Raw genomic sequence first — 19,889 nt, forward strand, 5'->3', positions numbered from 1 at the left:
CCAGTTTACCGGAAACGATGCTAAACAACATCAACAAAATTCAGAAAGAGGAAATTCGAGAGGACAAACAACCCACTTTCTCCAACAAACAAAGGGCACAGAAAGAAACAGGGGATGTGAACATGTAGATTAAGTGAAATTAAGAGGCCAATGAAACAAAGGCCCTCTTTGTGAGAACTTAGGATTCTTAACTGAAGCAACCTACAGGTAAAAAGATATTTTTCAGATGATTGGAGACATTTTAACATGGACTGAGTATTAGATGATATTATATGACACATAGTTCTTGCTGATTACAGTTACATACTGGTTTACATGATATAGTGTCTGAAAATCTCCAGAGATGAAGAAGTGACACCAAAATTACTGGCTGCAGAACCACGCCGTGCTGCTAGATCATCACCAGCAAAACGCATGTCACGTGCCACCGCCTCTCTCCCATTTAATTCTGTTCCAAACTCAGGCCACACACCTGTGCATTTCATTGGATAAATCTAATAAACATCTCTAATGGTAGCTTTATTCCACCCTTTAGGACATGAAAGGCCAGGCTTTGCTGGCTAGATCACAGAGTTTTGTGTAAGAGACATCCAGACAGGAAGAGAAAGGGGTGGGAACCTACCCTGTTCTAGTATCAGAGGACAGCGGGAAAAGGGGGTTAAGAGAGAGAGAGAGACAGAGAGATGGTGGGGGGTGGGGGGAAGGGAGGGAGGGAGCGAGGGAAGGAGAGAAGGAGGGGTGACTGGGAGGCTGATTGGGTAAGAGAGGATTACAGCAAAAGCAAGCGGGGTCTTGCCCCTCCCCCTACCATTTCCCATTTACGACCCTGGAAAGAGATCACCTGTCCAGGGATCCCTGTTCCAAGGTTGCGCACAGCGAAACACACTAGTGAACAGTGCCTGTGATGTCCACAGCCACTAGAAATTGTATTGGCCCAGCAGCTAAGGGGCAATGCCTGGGGCAACAAAGGGGGACTTCAGACTCTGCCTCAGCTATGGTCAGTGTCACGCCTTGCCTGTCATTAAAACAGGAAAACCACCTGAAGGGGGTTCTCTGCACTGGCTTAAATGGGGTGGTACTGGGACTGCATCTCAAGAAGATTGGACACTTCCTTCTCTCCAAAGAGGTTGTCAATTATTTCTCCCTCCTAACTCTGCCCTCCCTTCCAGCTTCCCTCTCCCAGAAGAAAAACACTGTAGCCTTATTCTGGGGGCAAATGTGACTGTATTTTGAATATCATCCTTGACACTCACATTCCAGGAGAGCTCTGACCTTTCCTGATTCTTCTACAGTCCTTTGCCCCCAGATATACTTACTTTCAAAGGAGCCCTCTTTAGTCAGCCTTTAGTAACTAATATAATAAATGACCTATGGTAATGCTAAAGAATTAATGAAGCTGGACGCTGGAAGGCGGAGAGCAATTTGAATCTTCTGGAGAGTTTTCAAACCACACCTGCCGCGGCCCCGGAGAGTCTGCTAGAGCTCTCACACCCCCATTCCCACCCCATGGGATGTGGGCAGGCTGCTCGTTTTGAAAAAGAATTTCCAGTGAGTGATAGAATGATGACCTTCAGGGAGAACCACTAGTTTAGAGTTTGCTGTATGCTGACCGGAAAGATTTGCATTTTCAGTGCCATCACAGAAACCCAAAGAAGGGATAGCTGAAGATTGCTGGCACTGGCTAGGAAAAGATTTGGGCAGCAAAATGTCCTTGTATAAGTAGGGCCTCCCCGCTCAGGTGTCCTCAATGCCACAGCTGCCCTGGCCTGTGGCGAGTCCCTGCACCACTGTCCGTGAGACGTAGGGTCACTGGTGAAGTGTCTACCTGGTGTGACTTCCTGGACTCAGATACTGGCTGACGTGGATGAACGATGCTAGATTTTTGTCTGTTAAAATGCAAATATTTGCCCTATAAGAAAAAAATCTGAACGTCAGTGAGTTTAAAAATGAGTACTAGAGTCAGTAGAATCTACTGAAAAATTCATAAGCTGTGAATTGAACAAAAATCCTATCAAGTATGATATGGTTTCATGGGAAACATAGGTTACAAAACCAAAGGTAGAGTGGGATCCCCGTTTTGCATTTATATGAAGATAGTACCTGTATGTTGAGGGCAGCGCGTGGAGGGGATGTGAGTGGAGACGGGGGTAGATGGAGGGGCAGGAATGTGAGGGTAGGGGTGATGCGGGGAGTGTGTGTGGGGTGTGGAAGGGAGTGTGAGTGTGTCAGGGTTCGTGTGTGCATGCTCTCACAGGCCTAAACACAGCGGAAACTATAGTGGGCACCCAGACTTCTAAAACCTTGAAGGTTGGTATTGAAGGCAAAAAAGCGGTGCAAGGGCTCTGTCACTCGTCCACCCAGCTGCCCCCAGTAAAACTCAATGATGTTGAAGAGCAAGAACTTTGGAGTCAGAGCTGGCTTTCAATCCTCACGCAACGCTCACGAGCTGAGGGACCCTGGACAAGTTATGCAGCCTCTTGACATCATTTTCTCATCTGTAAAACGAGGATATTTCTTAGCGTCCATACAGGACCGGGCACAGTGTCACACATGGCAGACATTTGATAAACGGTAACTTTAAAAAATTCTAGCCCATTGCTCAAAATGGATCCCGAAAGAAAACTGTACCATGGCAACAAAATAATCTCCAAGAGAGCAATTTTGAAAATATATGCACATTCTATGGCTTCTGTATTTTTAAGAGGTTTTTTGGTTTTTGGTGTTTAGAGAGGAAGAATAGAGTTTGCAAGCTATTCTTGATGACTTGTGGCTCTTGGGACTAATGATAGAGTGAAAACATGAAGCCCACAGGCTAATGTTCCCCAGGGATTTCTACCAACGAAACCTTTTACAAGCGTTCTCACTTGTAAGCAAACAAACTGACTGGAGCTTGCAGCCTCCTTATGCCTTGTCTCACCCTCTGACAAAGGTGCTGGGAGGCTGAGATTGGCCCCCAGCCCCAGCAGGAGGACACACAACCAGAGAGTTGAATGCAATCTGCCTAGAGGAGGTGGTGATAAATTTGCAGCCGGAAGCCTCATGCCTCTTTAGTCTTTTTTTTTTTTTTCTTCAGGTGGAATAAGCTTTATTTTTACTAAATGATTAGTCTTCTAAATAATTAGAAAGCTTCTATAAAATTAGTATTTCTAGGTGATTTCTGTATTATATGTTACTTCCATTTTTCTCTTTTTTTTTTTTACTGGAGTATAGTTGCTTTACAATGTTGTGTTAGTTTCTGCTGTACAACGAAGTGCATCAGCTATGTGTATACATATATCGCCTCCCTCCTGGACCTCCCTCCTACCCATCCCACCCATCTAGGTCATCACAGAGCACTGAGCTGAGCCCCCCATGCTATACCGCAGGTTCCCACTAGCTATCTATTTTACACATGATAGTGTGTTTAACATCAAAATCAATCACAATTTTAAGCATTGTGGGGTTTTGCTGTAACGATTGGAAATTTAGCCAATAATAAATTTAGCCAACTTTGGAATTAGGAAGCAAATAGCTAAGTATTGGAAATTTAGCCAATGATCACTTTGGAATTATACAGCAAATAGCTAGTAGAAATATGTGTTACTTTGCAGATTATCTAGAGTGCTTCTTAAACCCATTAAAAAGTAATTCTGGGGTTTCCTTGGTGGCACAGTGGTTAAGAATCCGCCTGCCAATGCAGGGGACATGGGTTCAAGCCCTGGTCCGGGAAGATCCCACATGCCGTGGAGCAACTAAGCCCATGCGCCACAACTACTGAGCCTGCCCTCTAGAGCCCACGAGCCACAACTACTGAGCCCCTGTGCCACAACTACGGAAGCCCATGTGCCTAGAGCTCGTGCTCCTCAACAAAGAGTAGCCCCTGCTCGCCACAACTAGAGAAAGCCCGCGCGCAGTAACGAAGACCCGATGCAGCCAAAAATAAATAAATTAAATAAATAAATAAATTTTTTAAAAAGTAATTTCCCCCAGCTACTACAAGAAAGTTCCTGCTCTAAGTCAGGGACAACTACTCACTGATTCTTATAAAAATAATGCAAAGTATTTTTGTGTTCTGGCCCTTCTTTTTTCTTTTTCTTTTTCTTTTTTTATAGCCTCTATAGCATCTCCCTGCTAATGCTGTTCCAGCTGTAGAGTTACTCTGCTTAAATAGTGTTGAAATTCTCAACGCTTCTCACTGCTGGTCTCCATAGGAACAGGTGTGCCTCCCTAAACAATGGCTGCAGCAGGGGGATCTCAGGTTCTGTTAGGGACCGTCTTGTGGTTACTGTAGCTGATGCCGCCCATGCCCTCTAGTACGTTCATGGGCAGAGGAAACACAATGGTGGAATTCTTCTCTGTGGCCACGGTGGTTAAGGTCTGCAGGTAACGCAGCTGGAGGGCGATGGGGGACTCAGCCAGCACCTTGGAGGCTGACTTCAGGGCTTCAGAAGCATTCATTTCTCCTTCTGCTGCAAGGACCTAAATCGACAGAAATAAAAGCCTTTAGACGTACAAGTTTACAGCTGTCACTAGTGCTTTCTTTTCCTGGGTCTGCACGGATACTTCTCTCCCAGCCCCTACTTGGCCACCCATGTTTCATCTGCTTGGTTCTTTGGCAAGGATTAGAGTTCCACATCCTAATGTGATTAGAGAAATGTGAGGAGGTTGCAGGAAGCAGGGAGATAGCTTACAAATTATGAGTCCCTAGATTTCATTCTCAAACAAAATAAAAGCACCCGAACAAATACAGGTCCATCTACCCGAGTGATGCTCTTGAATCACCCTGGAGCCCCTCAATCGGCTGCTTTCGTTTTCAGAGAAGTCGGAAATTCAAGGCCTCCAACTGGCTTTTTTTCTATCCTTTTTACTGATCATAGATTTTTTTTTAAAATTTCATTCTGTTGCCAATTTTGTCTCATTCTTACAATGTAAGGATTGTTTCAAGTTCTCCCCGCTCTTGATTGCAAGCGGCAGCAAGTGCCCGTCTGCAAACGCTCGCTGGAGCTCTCCTAAGTGCCCTGCTCCTCCTCTGGTTCTCAGACTGCCCGAGAATGACTGGAAAACAGCTGCCCCTCCGTGGGCACGCACTGCCCACGTGCAAAAGCGACTCCCAAGTCAACTGCTTAGAGGCTGCTGGAGCTTAGCAGAGAATCCAGAGATAAAGTAGAGGGAAACCTCCCTCAAGTCCCAAGTAAGATTCCAAAGGGGGTACTTGGAGCATTCTAATCTTAATTGGCTTCTGATACTTCAGGAAACCCATCCACACAGATATGAGGGCTATGGATCCAACAGATTCAAGAACACTCGAGACCAAGCTGCACTCACATTTTGTAATTCTAACCTGGATTGTAGTAATCCCCCTCCTTTTAATTCAGTTCACTTAACACACTAGGAGGAAGATACTCCAAAGACAGGCACCAAGTTGCTGCATCAGAATCATCAGCTTTATAACAATGCAGGTTCCTGGGCCCACCAGAGACTCTGCTTCACCGAGTCTGAGGTGAGGCCTGGGAATTGGTGTTTGCTTTGCTCATTTCTCTCTAGGAGGCTCTGCTGTGTGGCCAGCGTGGGGACCCACCTGGCTGAGTCACTGAGTATGTTGCCGATCACCCTTGACCCAAGACCTAATACCAAGATTCCTCAAGGTGCATTAAGCTGCCTACGAGCTTTTAACTCAAGGGGAAATTCTCAGTAAAAACTGTGAAAAAGAAACCCTCTTCTTATTGAAATCCTTGAGGGGACCTGAGCTTCCTTTCAAGCCCCATCCTTGTTGGCTCCAAGGCTGGGAAGCTCACCCTCCAATGCAGATGGAGTCGCCCTTACCCTGGCCCTGGCCTCCCGGGTGGCCTCGGCCTCAGCAGCCATGGACCTCTGCAACTGCCCGGGAATCTGGACGTCTTTGATTTCCACTTGGGCCACCTGGATCCCCCACAGCTTGGTGGCATCATCAAGTAAAGTCTGTTTCCAAGTCAAAAGAAAGGTGGTTGATCAGAAGACAGGTGTGCAATCGAAGTTTCTGATACATGTTATATATGCAAGAGAAGTCCTCTTCTTTTTCTCCTTCTGTATTTACAGCGTTTGGAGTGAGACAGTTTGGAAAGGGGATAGGAGTTCTTATCGCCCACTTCCTGGCATTGAAGTGAATCCTGGGAAGGATTCAGAAACAAAACTTGATAGGTCTTTTAATAGGTGGTCTCTGAGCAGTTCCACCCCAAACCATTCCTAATGAAGTATATACTGTCCATCTAGATTTGAGCAAATACCCCACATTTTCTTGTCACTGACACCAAACAGGCAGCAATGGATTTTGTCCTGGTTCTGCCATTTGCAGCTGTGAATCATTGGGCCCGTTACTTAACCTTTCTGATTCTCAGTTTTCATACTATAAAAGGTTTTCTTTCAGGATTGTCATGAGTTTTGGAGATAATACATGTTAAAATATCTATCGGTGCCCAGCAACAATAACTCAGTACATATTATCACTGGGTACTTTTTGAGATATTATTTGTCTTGCTCTGTTTAACCTCTGACCCGTGGCTCAGTTTTAAACAGGTAGCAAGGTTTATATTTTTAGAGCAGAAGAAGCCTAAAATCAAAGACATCCTCATCTTTTGTTAAAGCTTAAGACCACTGAAGATATCTTGCTGGTTATCCTGGAGGGGAAGGGATGAGAAAGAATGCCTTGAGAAACAGTGAGACCAGATGGGTAGTTCCCTCAAAGGGGAAAGGGCAGAGATCTATGTGATACCAAATAGCAAGTGAGCCCTAGCTTTTCCGTGATCCCTGCAGAGAGCTGGGAGATGGGGAGACCTCACAAGAAGCCAGTGACCTGACTGTGATGGGCAAACAACTGAGTCATTGAACTTGTGTGGCTCTTAGAGTGACGTGGAGAGTTATCATGCAGAACTGATATTATCTTATAAAACCTCGGGGACTTTGCACTACCTTAGGGACTGGAGGAGAGGCCAAGAAGGACCAAAGTTGAATTTCCCTCTTAACTTACGGAAGGCAGGCTCAGAATCAAAATGTAATTGATTCAGGAAAACACAGAAATGTGATTGTCTGTAATCTAGGGTGTACGAGAGGTGAGATGGATACCTGTTACATCCTCATCAATATTATAATTTTGATTACTATTACTATGATTACTATCAACAATGTCATTATTGGTATTAGTACATGAAGTCGGATTTCCCAGGGATAGCAGTCCTGTGCTGTCTCGACCAAACCTCCTTCTAACGTCCACATTCCACTGAAATGCAAGAATATACGGGCTGCCTGAGAAATGGCAGCCCTTCCTCTGGAGTAATCTAAACTAAAAATAACTCTGATCTCTAAGCTCTTCGAAAAAGGCTAAAGTGTACAATGGTAATTCATAATTTTGAATTCCACACACACTCCAACAGCTCCCCGCTCCCACTCAGATTTTTAAATCTGGACCTCATGATTATAAAAAAAAAAAAAAAAAGTGAAATCCCAAACTGAAGCCCATCTGTTTAGAGCAGTTGTGTATATGTGTGTATGTGTGTGTGTGTGTACGCATGGGGAGGGTTGCTTTGGACTGCTGATATTTGATCATCACTGTTAATTAAAATGAGTGAATGAAAGAGGTAGGCTATTGGTCCTTGATGTCTTTACCTGGATGCTATGGGCAATCTCTTCCCGGCCAGCTAAGATTTGGGACAAGGTCTGTGTCCCTAAGACATTTCTCAGAGTGGTCTGAGCCAGCAGAAATGTGGCTTGGTGGACATCGTTGACATTAGCCACTGCCGAGACGGCACTATAGATTCTGTAATAGACCACTCCATCCACTTGAGTGGTCACAGAGTCTCTGGTGAGGATCTGGAGATCAAGAACACAGAAGATCACATGCTTATGACTTTCACAATGATTGATCAACAAAGGGTCAGCCAGTCCCAGAGCCCTCTCCACAGGAGGAGAGCTTCAATGACAACTCATGCCAGCATCACCAAAAATCTGTCCTGGCTTGAATATACTATCATCCTTGTTGATAGCAAAATTCCTACACAGGTGTGATCTGTACCTATTCCTGTAACTTCATCTTAGAGAAGTCAGAAGTGAAATAGGTATTTCCATTTTAAAATGTAATAGTAGAACCCTGTTGGAATTCTACCATCTAAATAGAGATAGAACATCTGTTTCCCTGATACCTGAAATCTTTTTGGTTCTTAGTTTCATCAGGCTTGATGAATAGCAGTGCTTCTTAGAAAACATAGATGGCACCAGAGACCGTGTTCTGTATTCAAATAAAGAAAAATCAATTTATAGAGGCTCTGCATTAATTGTTCTGAATTAACATGACAAGGTACTTTGGAGCAAATGAGCTTTCTGTGGGTACCACGAAAGCAGGACCTAGAACTCCCTTCTCCCATCTAGAACTGTTTACTATGGAGCCAGAAAAGGCCCATGATAGTCCCTAAACATCCTAAGCTCTCTTATGATTATGGCTGAATTCCAAAGTAAGGACTCTGCAGTTCCCGCCAATGGCATGAAGACATCATTGTTGAGTTTCGATTGAGTTTTCTAGACCAGAGAGAGGAAAATTAACATTTCCTCATAAATGTTGATTTTCTCACTTCTCATCCCCTTTGCCCTCCAACACATTTTCTTTTCTCTTCCTGGATCATTTTGTTTATCACAAATTGGCATGATTATTGGCAATTCTGTTTCTCTTCCTTATCACCCAGTTACTTGGTCTGGTCATTTAGTTGCTGTACTTTAAGAATTGAAAAGAACTATTTGAAATCCAGTTACAGGTGAGCCCTGTACAGTGTCCGCTCTTTCCCAATGCACACCCCACTTTGTTGCATCCAAACACTCAAAAAATTTAGTGCAGTACACACGGCTATATTTAAAATGGGTAACCAACAAGGACCTACTGTATAGCACAGGGAACTCTGCTCATTATTCTGTAACAACCTAAATGGGAAAAGAATTTGAAAAAGAATAGATATATATATACATATAACTGAATCACTTTGCTATACACCTGAAAGTAACACAACATTGTTAGCCAACTATGCTCCAATATAAAATAAAAAGTTAACAAAATTTAATGCAGAGGTGAGTGATATCGATATTACTAAAACATTTCCGGAGACGGTGATGGAAAGGATAAAGTCATAACCAGGCACCAAATCAATTTCAGGCCCCTCGTACAATGATTTATCAGACTCTTCCAGGGATCGGCTTGTCATTCTCCATCCCAGTTTCTCTGCCATCTGTATCCCTTCTCTCTCTTCTCTCAGACTTTCTCCCACCCAGTCATTGCAGGTCTAGCAATTCAGCCCTTGCCCTTGGCTTCATTCTCATTTGGCGAAACAAAGTCCAGTAGTCTCAGGAGCCACCTAGGACTCCCCAAGCAGATCTCTAAGAATTCAGTTCAGCTTTCCCTTTATAGTTTGAAAACATATGATACAGTCTCAATTGTCCCTGTGGCAGGGAAGATATTGGTTTTATTTCTAGAAACGTAGCTTTAATCAGCATTACCTCCTGTGGAGGGATGTTGCACGTAACGGTCCGGAGATCAACTTTGACAAACACGTCTATGCAAGGCAGGACCAGGATCAAACCTATGCAAAAGAAAATATGGTTTAAAATTTCACCCAACTGAAAATAACTGCAACAAATTTTCTGCTAGCTATACAGTACATTATTTGCGTGGGACTATAAATGCTTCTCAGATGATCTTCCATATGTACACCTATAACTTTGGGGAAATTATTTCCTGCTATGAGTCAATGACTAAAGAAAAGTGATTCCCTAGAAATTAAAATCTTTTGGTAAAAAACTGAAGATCCTTGACAATTAATTTTTAGATTTTCTTTTGTAAAACATTCAACTTACTTCTATCCAAGTGTTGAGTGTGACATTTATTTAAAAGGATATTTTGGAAATTAGTTTCTTTACGTTAAAGGTATCTGTATAAAAGATTCAATCAATAGACTTTAGACCTTGAATATCAGTGACTGTCAACATTCTCATTTATCTTCATTAGTACTGAAGGAATGTTAGAATTGAAATCTTCCCAGGATTTCAGTGTCCCCAAAACCAATGTATTACAAAATTTATAGTTTCTCTGTAGCTGTGTTCTAGTTTATATACAATGGCATTCCTCAATTGTAAATACTTTTACTTATCTCTTGTGAAGATTTGGATTGAGGTAGGGATAGGGCTAAGGAAACTCATTTGAGGATTCTATGACTCCTTAACATTGCCCTGGGGAAGTTTCTCTACAGCAAGAGTTATAGAGATTAGAACCACAAGGCATGTCAGCAAGATGGGGACACCAATCCATTTTCGTTTACCAGAAGCATTCTGTGCTATTGTTTTTGTTTTCAAAGAAGAAGCAAGTTTCTACACTGAGTGTCATGAAAAGTACTGGTAGCATCAACAGAAAACACTGCTAAGGTGCTTTCTTTCTTTTGGTGTCTAAACCTTTCTGGGGTAAGGATTACTTCCTAATTTACCTTTTTTTTTTTTTGGTGCTAAGTCACCAGTTAAGATCATGGCCCTTAGAACTAGAGAGAGTTAAGTTCCAGTCCTACCACTTATGAGCTTGTGACCTGCGAACATTTATCTAATTTTCCTGAGCTTCAGTCACCTAATATCTATAAGATGGCAGTGAAGATTAAGCATGTGTCAACAAGATAATGAAATAAAATACTAAACATAGTGCCAGGCATGTATTCAGTGCTCAAAAGTAGCAGCTCCTGTTATGAATACTTTTATTATTAAAGAATAATTTACTATTTACAGAAGTGGAGATGTTTTCCATTAGCAATTTGACCTGTTTTCCTCTGGCTCTTTACGACATTCTGAGGTAACTCCTTAGCCCCAGAGACATGTATGACGAGATTAGTTATCCTGGGAGATTTAGTGGTGAACTCTTCTGGGAAAATTCATTTAAAAGAGACTTTTCTCTAGAGTCCTGCAAGTTATAGCTATTTGACCTCTCTCAAATCCAATTTTATTCTAATTTATAATCTTGGCTCCACCAGGTGAAACATGACCAGGAAGAGGTTAACTTTGTTCTGGTATTTCTCACTTGGATAATTCTAACACCTCTATTTGGACAAACTCATAAAAATATCCATAATAAGCAATTTTTGCCCTCTTTCTCTTAGGTTCCTTATTAGACAAGTAGGATTATATCAATACTACTTGAAATGGCCAAGTCTCCGTAACAAGCTTCCCGTTTGGAAGTTTCTCATATGTTTAAAAATGTAAGAGATACCTGAGTGCCTACCGTAGTACATGGCCAAGTGCAAAGCGCACAGAGTGAATAAGGAAGTTCCTTCCCCCGAGAGACCCTACAGTGCAGTTGGAGGGAGAATGATTTTACTTAAATACATCACATTAGGGGGCAGAAAGCAAATGTTATTAGAGAAGTATAGCAAATAACCATTCTCTTCCATGTGCCTTCCAAGATGCTGTTTGGAGAGCCTCCCCTGTCAAGAATATTAGAACCTATCGTATGAAATTGCCATTTTGGTGGGTCGAAACCAAACATTAGCAATTTCATAGGGTTCAACAAAATATACACAAGAGAAGTTATGAGTAGTAAATCAGTGTCTTACTCCTGACGACTTTTAGTACCGATACTCCTGGCTCCCACAAAAGAAAATCCCATCCTTTTATGATATGAACAGTTTAGGACATTTTTTATTCCGAGGCTGTAGAGAAAGGATGGAAATAAAGACCACATTTGACGAAAGGAATTGTCAAATGGCTTCCAGCTCTATGTTGCTCTTAATCTACTTGTCAAGAGAGGACATTACATTTGACTTTTCCATTGGCTCTTTCAAAGAGTGAGAATCAAAAGCCAGCTCCCGGAATCCTCTCCCTGAGTAACTTAATTGTCTACCTTGGCCATTTACTCCCTCCCTTCATTCTTCTTTCATTCTCTTAGTGGCCCTGGTAATAAGGGACACCCAGCCAATGTAACCGGAGCCACTCTTTGTTCACATTCACTGAAACTCTCAGAGGGAGTGTTAGAACGCTGATCCAGATTCCAAATCTCTCCAGCTAATGGTCTAGTGATCACTCCTGTTAACTCAAGTAAGAGGACAAGATCCTTCAATTGTACAGAAAGGCAAGAGCTCCAGCTTCCTGTGATTTTTTTTTTTTCCAATAAATGTCGCCAGAGAAAATTTTTGGTGGCAGTAGTAGCAGTAATAGGTGCCCGTGATCCTTATCACAAGCAGGGCAGTGTCATACCTGGCCCTTTGGCTTTGTCAGCTTGGATGCGTCCCAGTCGGAATACAACAGCACGTTCGTACTCCTTAATGATCTAAGAGATTAAGGGAGAGCATTTAGTCTTAATGATTCATCAGCTCATAGAGAGAGCCCAGTTTATTCCCCAGGGTATTACCTTCAAGCACATCCATATGGAGATAGGGAAAGTAATGATCATCAACAGGAAAGAAAACGAAAACAGGATCCAGCCACATATACCAAGCCCTTTACTCTTGACGCCTAGGAAATGAGGAGGCAATTCTGTAACTGACATGGTTCTTAGGAAAGCGATTCAGCTGCTTGGATGGGGAAACCATCCAGAGGGCTGGCCAAGCCAGGGTGGGGCTGAGGAAGCAACCTGAATCCACACACACGCGTGATTGCAGTAAACACCACACGCACGCGCGCACACACACACACACACACACACGCACGGAAAATATTCCGTCAGGTTTTTAGATGAAAACTGACCTGTCCCTTCCAAGAAAAGTCTCATAGCAATCAATAACAGTAATTACCATTACATTTACATAGGGCTGCCATGGTTTATTATTCTCAAAACACATAAAACTACCCGCCTCAGGATCATCAGGGTGTCATTTTAAAAGACAGATTCCTGGGCCCCCAGAATTCTCCAGGGGAAGTCAAGGCAACCTCTGGGGCGGATAGGTAGGTACTATTATCCCCAAACAAGTCAATAGAGCACAAGGAAAAACATTTTCCAGAGTGCTTACGTTTGAGTTTCTATGAGAGTCTTTAACTTACCAGTGTGGTGGCCTCAGGAAAGACACCCGATCTTTCTGAGCCTCCATTTCTTCATCTGTAGGATGGGGATAGAAACTACCTACCTTGAAGGATTCGATGAGGATTAAATGAGATTATTTATATAAGGCACCTAGACCAAACATTAATACCTACCTTAGTAAATGTATATTACTACACTTATTCCCATCTTACAGATTGATAGATACTTTAGAATTCTTTATATTCACTATTTCACCTTGTTTTCAGTCCTTGCTGCTTCTTGGTTCTCTTCTCCTTGACAACCAGCCCCATCCTCACCCCTCCACTTCCTCCAATTGATTTCACATTCTCCACACAAGCACTAGAACTAATCACATTTGCTAGATAGCTCTACTCAGATGATACACGAACACCTTATGCTATTATGCGTCTATCTCAGTTAATGTCTTAACCATCCGTACTTAACCATCCGCATGATTGTCCAGGTTAGAGACACAGGGTCACCATTGCCTCTTCCCTATCCAACTACAGAAGTCACTAAGCCTCATTGATACCACCTCAAATTCAGCCTCACTTATCCATTTTACTGCAACGGGTTCATTGGCGAACAGAAATTTATGAATATTTACAAGGGTTCTAGGGTTTTGCTCTTACAGATAATGCTGTGACGAGTCCTTTTTAATGTGTGTTTTTGTGCACTTGTGTAGGATGAATTCCTGGCAGTGGAAGTGTTAGGTCAAAGGGATCAGTATTTACAATTTTGTTAGATGGTAAGTGCCCTTCAAAGAGTTTGTACTCTGTGCCTATTCCCACATGCCCTGTCCTCACTAGATATTTTCAGTCTTCTCAGTGGTGACATTCTGATAGATGAAAAGTATCTAAGTTTTAGATACATATTTCATATTAAAACGTTTTGAGTGCAAATGTCCTTTTACAGGCTTTAAATATACATAAAGATATACTCAATAACAATAAGGACTTGCCTGCATACACCAAAGTTTAAATTCCCAAAATATCACCTTCCGTAACTTTGGACCACATTATGGTAGATCAGACTATTATTATGCAGGATGAAAAGACATTTTGTGCCTTCTCATGGGATCTTTGTTGTATTTTATTTATTAGCGCTTTTTAAAATTATTAGTAATAACACAGCTTGTATATACATTCTCACTGTTAAAAAAAAAAAAATCCAAGAAATACAGATAAAACTAAAATCCCCCCGATCATCCTCTCCTCAGTCCACTTTCATCTAAAATGTTTCCATAGTTATCAACTTGGTATATGTCCTTATAGACCCATTCCTATGTATTTACATACATGTATCTACAATTAGAAAACACTTGGTTTCGACTTGTAGATTTTGTGAGAAAAGACATCACACTGTAAGTTTCTACTCTTTTAAACTGAATATGTTTGGGAGATATTTCCATGTCATTACATCTGGATCTACCTCATTCTTCTTCATTGTTGCCTCCTATCCTAAATTTGTGACTCAGTTTATTTAGCCATTCTCCTATTGATGGATATTATGGTTACTTGCAATTTTGCCTTTACAAACAAGGCTGCGATAGCTGTGCTTGTACACGCCTCTCCCAGACACTCTGCATCTTGAGGAAAGCACTGGGAAGGCAGCACAGTTCTCGAGCCCTCTGGTGTGTTTCCTCCCTGCTGACACGGCCGTATTTGGTGTTCAGGAACTTTGGGGTGCTGGGGGCTGTGACATTAGCACTGCTGCACACACAGGCAGCTGGGACTCCAACAAGGACATCAGCTATGCTTTATGCCCTGAGCAAGCCCTAGACATGTCCAGACTAGCTACAGCCTTAACACCAAGCTGCAAAAGCAAGTGCTTGTCGCAGAGAAAACTGGCCTGACCCCCGGGAGCTCCTCTGCAGTCCCACCCAGCCCTATAGCATCATTACCTGTGATCGAGGCTCTGTTAAGTACTAAATGTGCAGAGAGAGACCAGAGATGAGGACACGATTAATCTTCCAAGATTTACACTTGAGCGTTAGAATTAGCCAGGCCGCTGCTGCTGGGAGGATGGGTGGAGCCTGGGGGTGTCGTTAGCTGCCGGTGAAAGTGAGACTGTCGGCTTCCCCGCAGGGCTCAGCAGCTCTGCCTTGTGAGCAGCGAGCACAAAACGCTGCTTCTGCAGCTTCCTGCAGAGCAGATCTTTCAGCCAGCCTTGCCCCGCCCCACCTTGCCTGCAGTTAAAACTGTGGGTGCTGCGCTGAGAATTGGATTTGAGGATTCCAATTCCAATTCAAAGGAAATACTGGGATCGTATGACAAAGGCTCTTCAGAAATCTCCCTTTACCTCAACCTACACAAAGATTCTTCCAGAGCCTTCCCTGAGCCATTCCCTGGAGGGGACGATGGGAAGAAAATGGGCCACACACCCTCTCTGTTAGCCATGAAGCCCTGACTGAGCTCATCTGATCATCTCCTGCTTTATCCAGATCCATGGATGGGTGTTTTCTATGGGTAATTGTCACCATACTATAAAGCCATCATCATATTACTTCCTGGTAGAGAAATGGACTTTGTCACCCCCGGAAAATTGCCCGCCGGTTTCTCATTCATCCATTGAACAGATATTTTACCAGTTTATATGCCAGGCACACTGTGCTAGAGCTGCAGATACAAAAGAGAATAAGATGGGGAACTTTCCAACAAGAGCTGGAACATCTTTCCCTCAATCTGCAAAATGAAAGGTGAGCCATAATGCACAGAACCTGAGGCCCAGCGCTGCTGGCACTGAGGTGAAGGACTCTGGGACTTCAGTTGGGAGGACTTTAAAGATAACTGAGGCCAACCCTGCATTTTGCAGCCAGAAAACTTCCTGGTCAGTGTTGTCACCATCATCTCAATCTCTCTTTAGGTAAAGTGGTACCCACAAGTTCCACAGTCTTAGGCAGTGAGGCAAAACTAAGCTTCATTTGTCGAGGCACGCCTCTGGGGCTTTGTTCCTGGAGCTTAGATGCAGCCCATAGCACCAGAGGAGACTTAAATACCCTCTAGGACTAGGGATAAACACTCAAAGCAAGATCTGTAACTCGTGTGAGGCTAGGAAATCAGGAAGAATATTCTAGATCACTAACTCCACTTAGATAGCTTTAGAAGTGGCAATGAATTTCAGGAAATAAAACAAACTAGGTGACTTGGTGGCTTATTTCCCAACTTTGGCTTGATCAACAGTACTTAAATATTAGATCAATTCAATATGCAATCCATGCCCACACATCTGTGTTACTGTAAATAGTCATTTCCTCTCGAAGCAGAAATAGCCATTTAGGTAACAGGACAGTGTTTAAAATACCAGAACTGAATGATGTACATTACACATCAGGGAAATGAAAATGAAAACCACAATGAGATAAAAATACACAGCTTCCAGAATGGCAAATGCTAAAGACTGACAATGCCACATTTTAGCAAGGGTGTGGAGCAATGGGAATTCTCATGTTCGCAAATTGATACAATTATCTTGAAAAACTATTTGGAAGTATCTATTAAAGCCAAACACACACTTACTTTATGACTCAGTATTCAACTTCTAAGTAATATCTCAGAGAAATGAGTGCTGATAACAGTGAAAAACATATTCAGGAATGTTTATTGCAATTTTGTTCGTAAAATCCAAGAAATGAAGAACCATCCAAACCCAACTACAGTAGAATGAATAAATAAAGTTGTGGTATGTTCATAGAAAAGATTACTCAGGAAGAAAAAAGACAAAGTTGCTGCTATACAGTATTCAAAATATGGATGAATCTCATAGACAAAATATCGGGCAAAATAAGCCAGACACAAGAGTACACACTTTTTGATTCCACGTATAAGAGTACATACCGTACGATCTCGTATTGTATCATTTCGTTCAAGAAGAGGCAAAATTAATCTATTATGTTTGAAGTCAGAGTAGTACTGTCTCTAGGTAGTGGGTGGAGTTTTGTCAGCTGGGTATTATCTGGGAAGAGATAAGGAAGCTTTGTAGGGTGCTGGAAATGTTCCATATCTTGATCTGGGTGGTGACTGCATACACATATTGAGCCTGTGGAAATAAACAAAGACCCACCAGCTAGAAAAGCAAAGGGTATTTATTCAGGCTCACACAAAAGAGTCAGCCTCTATCACTTGTGTTTTGGCAGAGACTCAAAGGCAGGCAGAGGAGTGGGGAAGCTTTATGGTGGAAAAAGGGGGAAGGCTTCAGGTGTGCCCTGATTGGAGGCTGTTGGCCTAGGGAAGCTGTAGACGGACAAAATAGAAGCAGAGCATCCTACGTGATTGGCGTAGGGGTACCCGCTTGGTTTTCTTTTGTTGGACCTAAGTTGGAATCGGGGACAAAAAGCAGGGGAGCTGTCAGTTGTTAATCAAGTCCTGGCTATTTGGGGCTGAATGTTACAGAAGTGATTATGTAGCTTCTGATAACAATGTGGTTTCCTGAGAATCTGACATCAAGCAGGCTGGCTTCCTGGGCTGATTATTGTAGATAAAAGGTTGGTTTTCTGGGCTGGTGGCTGCAGGTTGGTGGTCAGAATTCTATTTTTAGATATGGTCCAGCCTTTGTCTGTTGTGTATTCAATCTGTCAAGCCAAGCACTTAAGACTTGTGCACTTTATTGTATGTATCTCATACCTCAATAAATGATTCACACAGAGACCAGAGGATACCTACGGGCAGGCTAGCATTGAAGATGGGAAACTCACTGCTTGTTCTGCATTCTCAGAAAGAAGAGGACAGAGAGGAGGGAAGAGCTTTGGCACAGCCAGCCTAGGGACAGACAGGCGACAATGCCTCACAGGGATGGAAAGTGCAGGTCCTGGGTCGGGGGACCCTACGTTCTAATTGAGACACCGCCATTTGAAAGCTAGATGACATCTCACGAGTCACTCAACCTGCTGAGGTCTTATTTTCCTTCTGTTAACCCAATCATAACTAGTTGTGAGAGTTAAATAAATTACATGTAAAGGAATTATTAGCCACATCAGGAGGCCTTCTAATCAGCCAGGCCACCGACTAGGGTTTTCCTAGAGGTCTTAACGTTTCCTTCAGCTTGCCTCGCCATTAAAGAGATTTCCATTTTCCTTGAGCATTTCCTTTAGCACACTTACCTTTGTAAATCCTTTCTCTGCCCCTTTGAGATGTAAGTCTTTGTAAAAGCCTCTTGCTAGTTTTACGATCTGGGACTATCTTTCTCAAGGACCTGGGAGCCGTCCTCTTGAAAGGTAATCATCAGGTAGATAGCAACCCTAGCTCCCAGTCTCTGTGGGCCAGTAGGAGCCTAACTTCAGTAGGTACCGAAATTTCTGTACAGCTTGAAGGACCAAATGATATTGTCTTGTTAATGTGTCCAAGATGGAGGAGGGCAAGGGCAAACTTATCCCACAAATCTCAGAGAAAGACTGATTTGCATCTCATAAACTGCCTAAAGCATATGAAATCAGAAGTTGTAACATAATAAGCCCCATTTCGGTTTGTTCTGTGATAGTGCGGGTTTTTCATTATAGTCAAAAACCAAAACCAAGTAAACCCATGAGCACTTTAAAATATTTCGCTGGTGATACAGCTTCAGTCGTGCCATTTATCCAGTTGATGTCTCAACCTGTTAAACAGAAACTAAAAGGTCTCATGAAACTTCTTGTTTAAAAAGATAATCAAGGGTACCCTTGAAGAGACCCCCCACTTGTACCTTCCAAATGATGTTCACTGCCTCCAATATATCCATGTTGCTAGGCCAACTTCACGAGAAAGGTTTCTTTTTCAATCCAGGTAGATACCTCTAAATGTATACTTTCTTTTACAAGCAAATAATGCCAAATGCGCTCTCTATTTCTAACCTGCGCTATGACTTCTTTAGCAATATAAAGTATAGAGCACGGGTTAGGACACACACGCATACACCACCACCACCACCATCATCATCACTTTCTGGACTTTCAACAAGTTTTTAAACTCTCCAAGACTCAATTTTCTCCACCATAAAATGAGGTTATAAAAAAATCTACCTCAGAATTATTGTAGCGTTTAAAAATATAACGTGAGCAAAATGCATTCCAATACAGAAGAGCCATTAACATTCACGGAGGCAGTTGGTAATTACAGGCTAAGTTTTCTTTGCTTCAACTTCTCTCCATGTATCGAACATGGTGTACCTCAAACCAGCTTTTCTATTTAATCATAGCACCATCAGATGATATTTGAAACTGGATAAATTTTAGCTTGTTCAACATGTCTTTGCTAGTTAACGCAAAAAATATGAATACAAATGTAAACACAAATTCTATCTAACACTTAAGAAAAAGGGCATGTCATAGACTGTTCTTCAAGAAACAAATAAAACCACGATAAGCAATGAATCCAAAATCCTGGGCTCTAAATGAAATTGAAGCCAACCTCAATAATGTATTAATCCACCTCGTGCTTGCTCGCTCTCTATAACGATACAACTCTCACTTTGCTTAATATACATAAAACAAACTTAAGGCAGGAAAAAAGGAACTTACCCACTAAGTTCTCTTTATCCTGTTTCTCTGGGGAGGATGCCCCAGGATCCATCTCATTCTTGAGAAGCTTTTATACTTGGCAAATATGTATAGGTTTGGAGCCAGACCTGGGCTCCAGGCAGCACCCAGATGTGCTTCGGAGAAGGAAGGGCAGAGAGACGGAATGAGAGTGAGAGAAGCTCTTCTTCTTTCGTGAGCACCCTAAGGAGTAGTCTCCCTGGTGAAGGAAGCCTGTTAACATAAACAAAATGATCTCCTTCATGCGTTCAGTCTGCCATTGTTCATAGAGAGAACTCAAAACTACGTATATGAGCTTCTGACTGTGTTGCTTCTTGTAAAACATTACTATGTAGTTTTCTATACAATTTATATTTTGTAAAACACTTCTATGCAATG

General features: G+C 42.4%; 1 protein-coding gene across 1 annotated transcript; it reads right to left on the reverse strand.

The window, feature by feature from the left end:
• Positions 1 to 4,233: 4,233 nt before the first annotated feature.
• STOML3 (stomatin like 3) lies at positions 4,234 to 19,545 on the reverse strand. Its single transcript, XM_059903409.1, has 7 exons — positions 19,494 to 19,545; positions 12,374 to 12,477; positions 12,220 to 12,292; positions 9,490 to 9,572; positions 7,618 to 7,821; positions 5,803 to 5,937; positions 4,234 to 4,458 (listed from the first exon to the last, which is right to left on the reverse strand). The coding sequence occupies exons 1-7, from the start codon at positions 19,543 to 19,545 to the stop codon at positions 4,234 to 4,236; spliced, it is 876 nt and encodes a 291-aa protein (XP_059759392.1).
• Between the last annotated feature and the right edge of the window lie 344 nt (positions 19,546 to 19,889).

Source organism: Balaenoptera ricei, chromosome 18, assembly GCF_028023285.1.
Source record: "Balaenoptera ricei isolate mBalRic1 chromosome 18, mBalRic1.hap2, whole genome shotgun sequence".
Taxonomy (NCBI): Eukaryota; Metazoa; Chordata; class Mammalia; order Artiodactyla; family Balaenopteridae; genus Balaenoptera; species Balaenoptera ricei.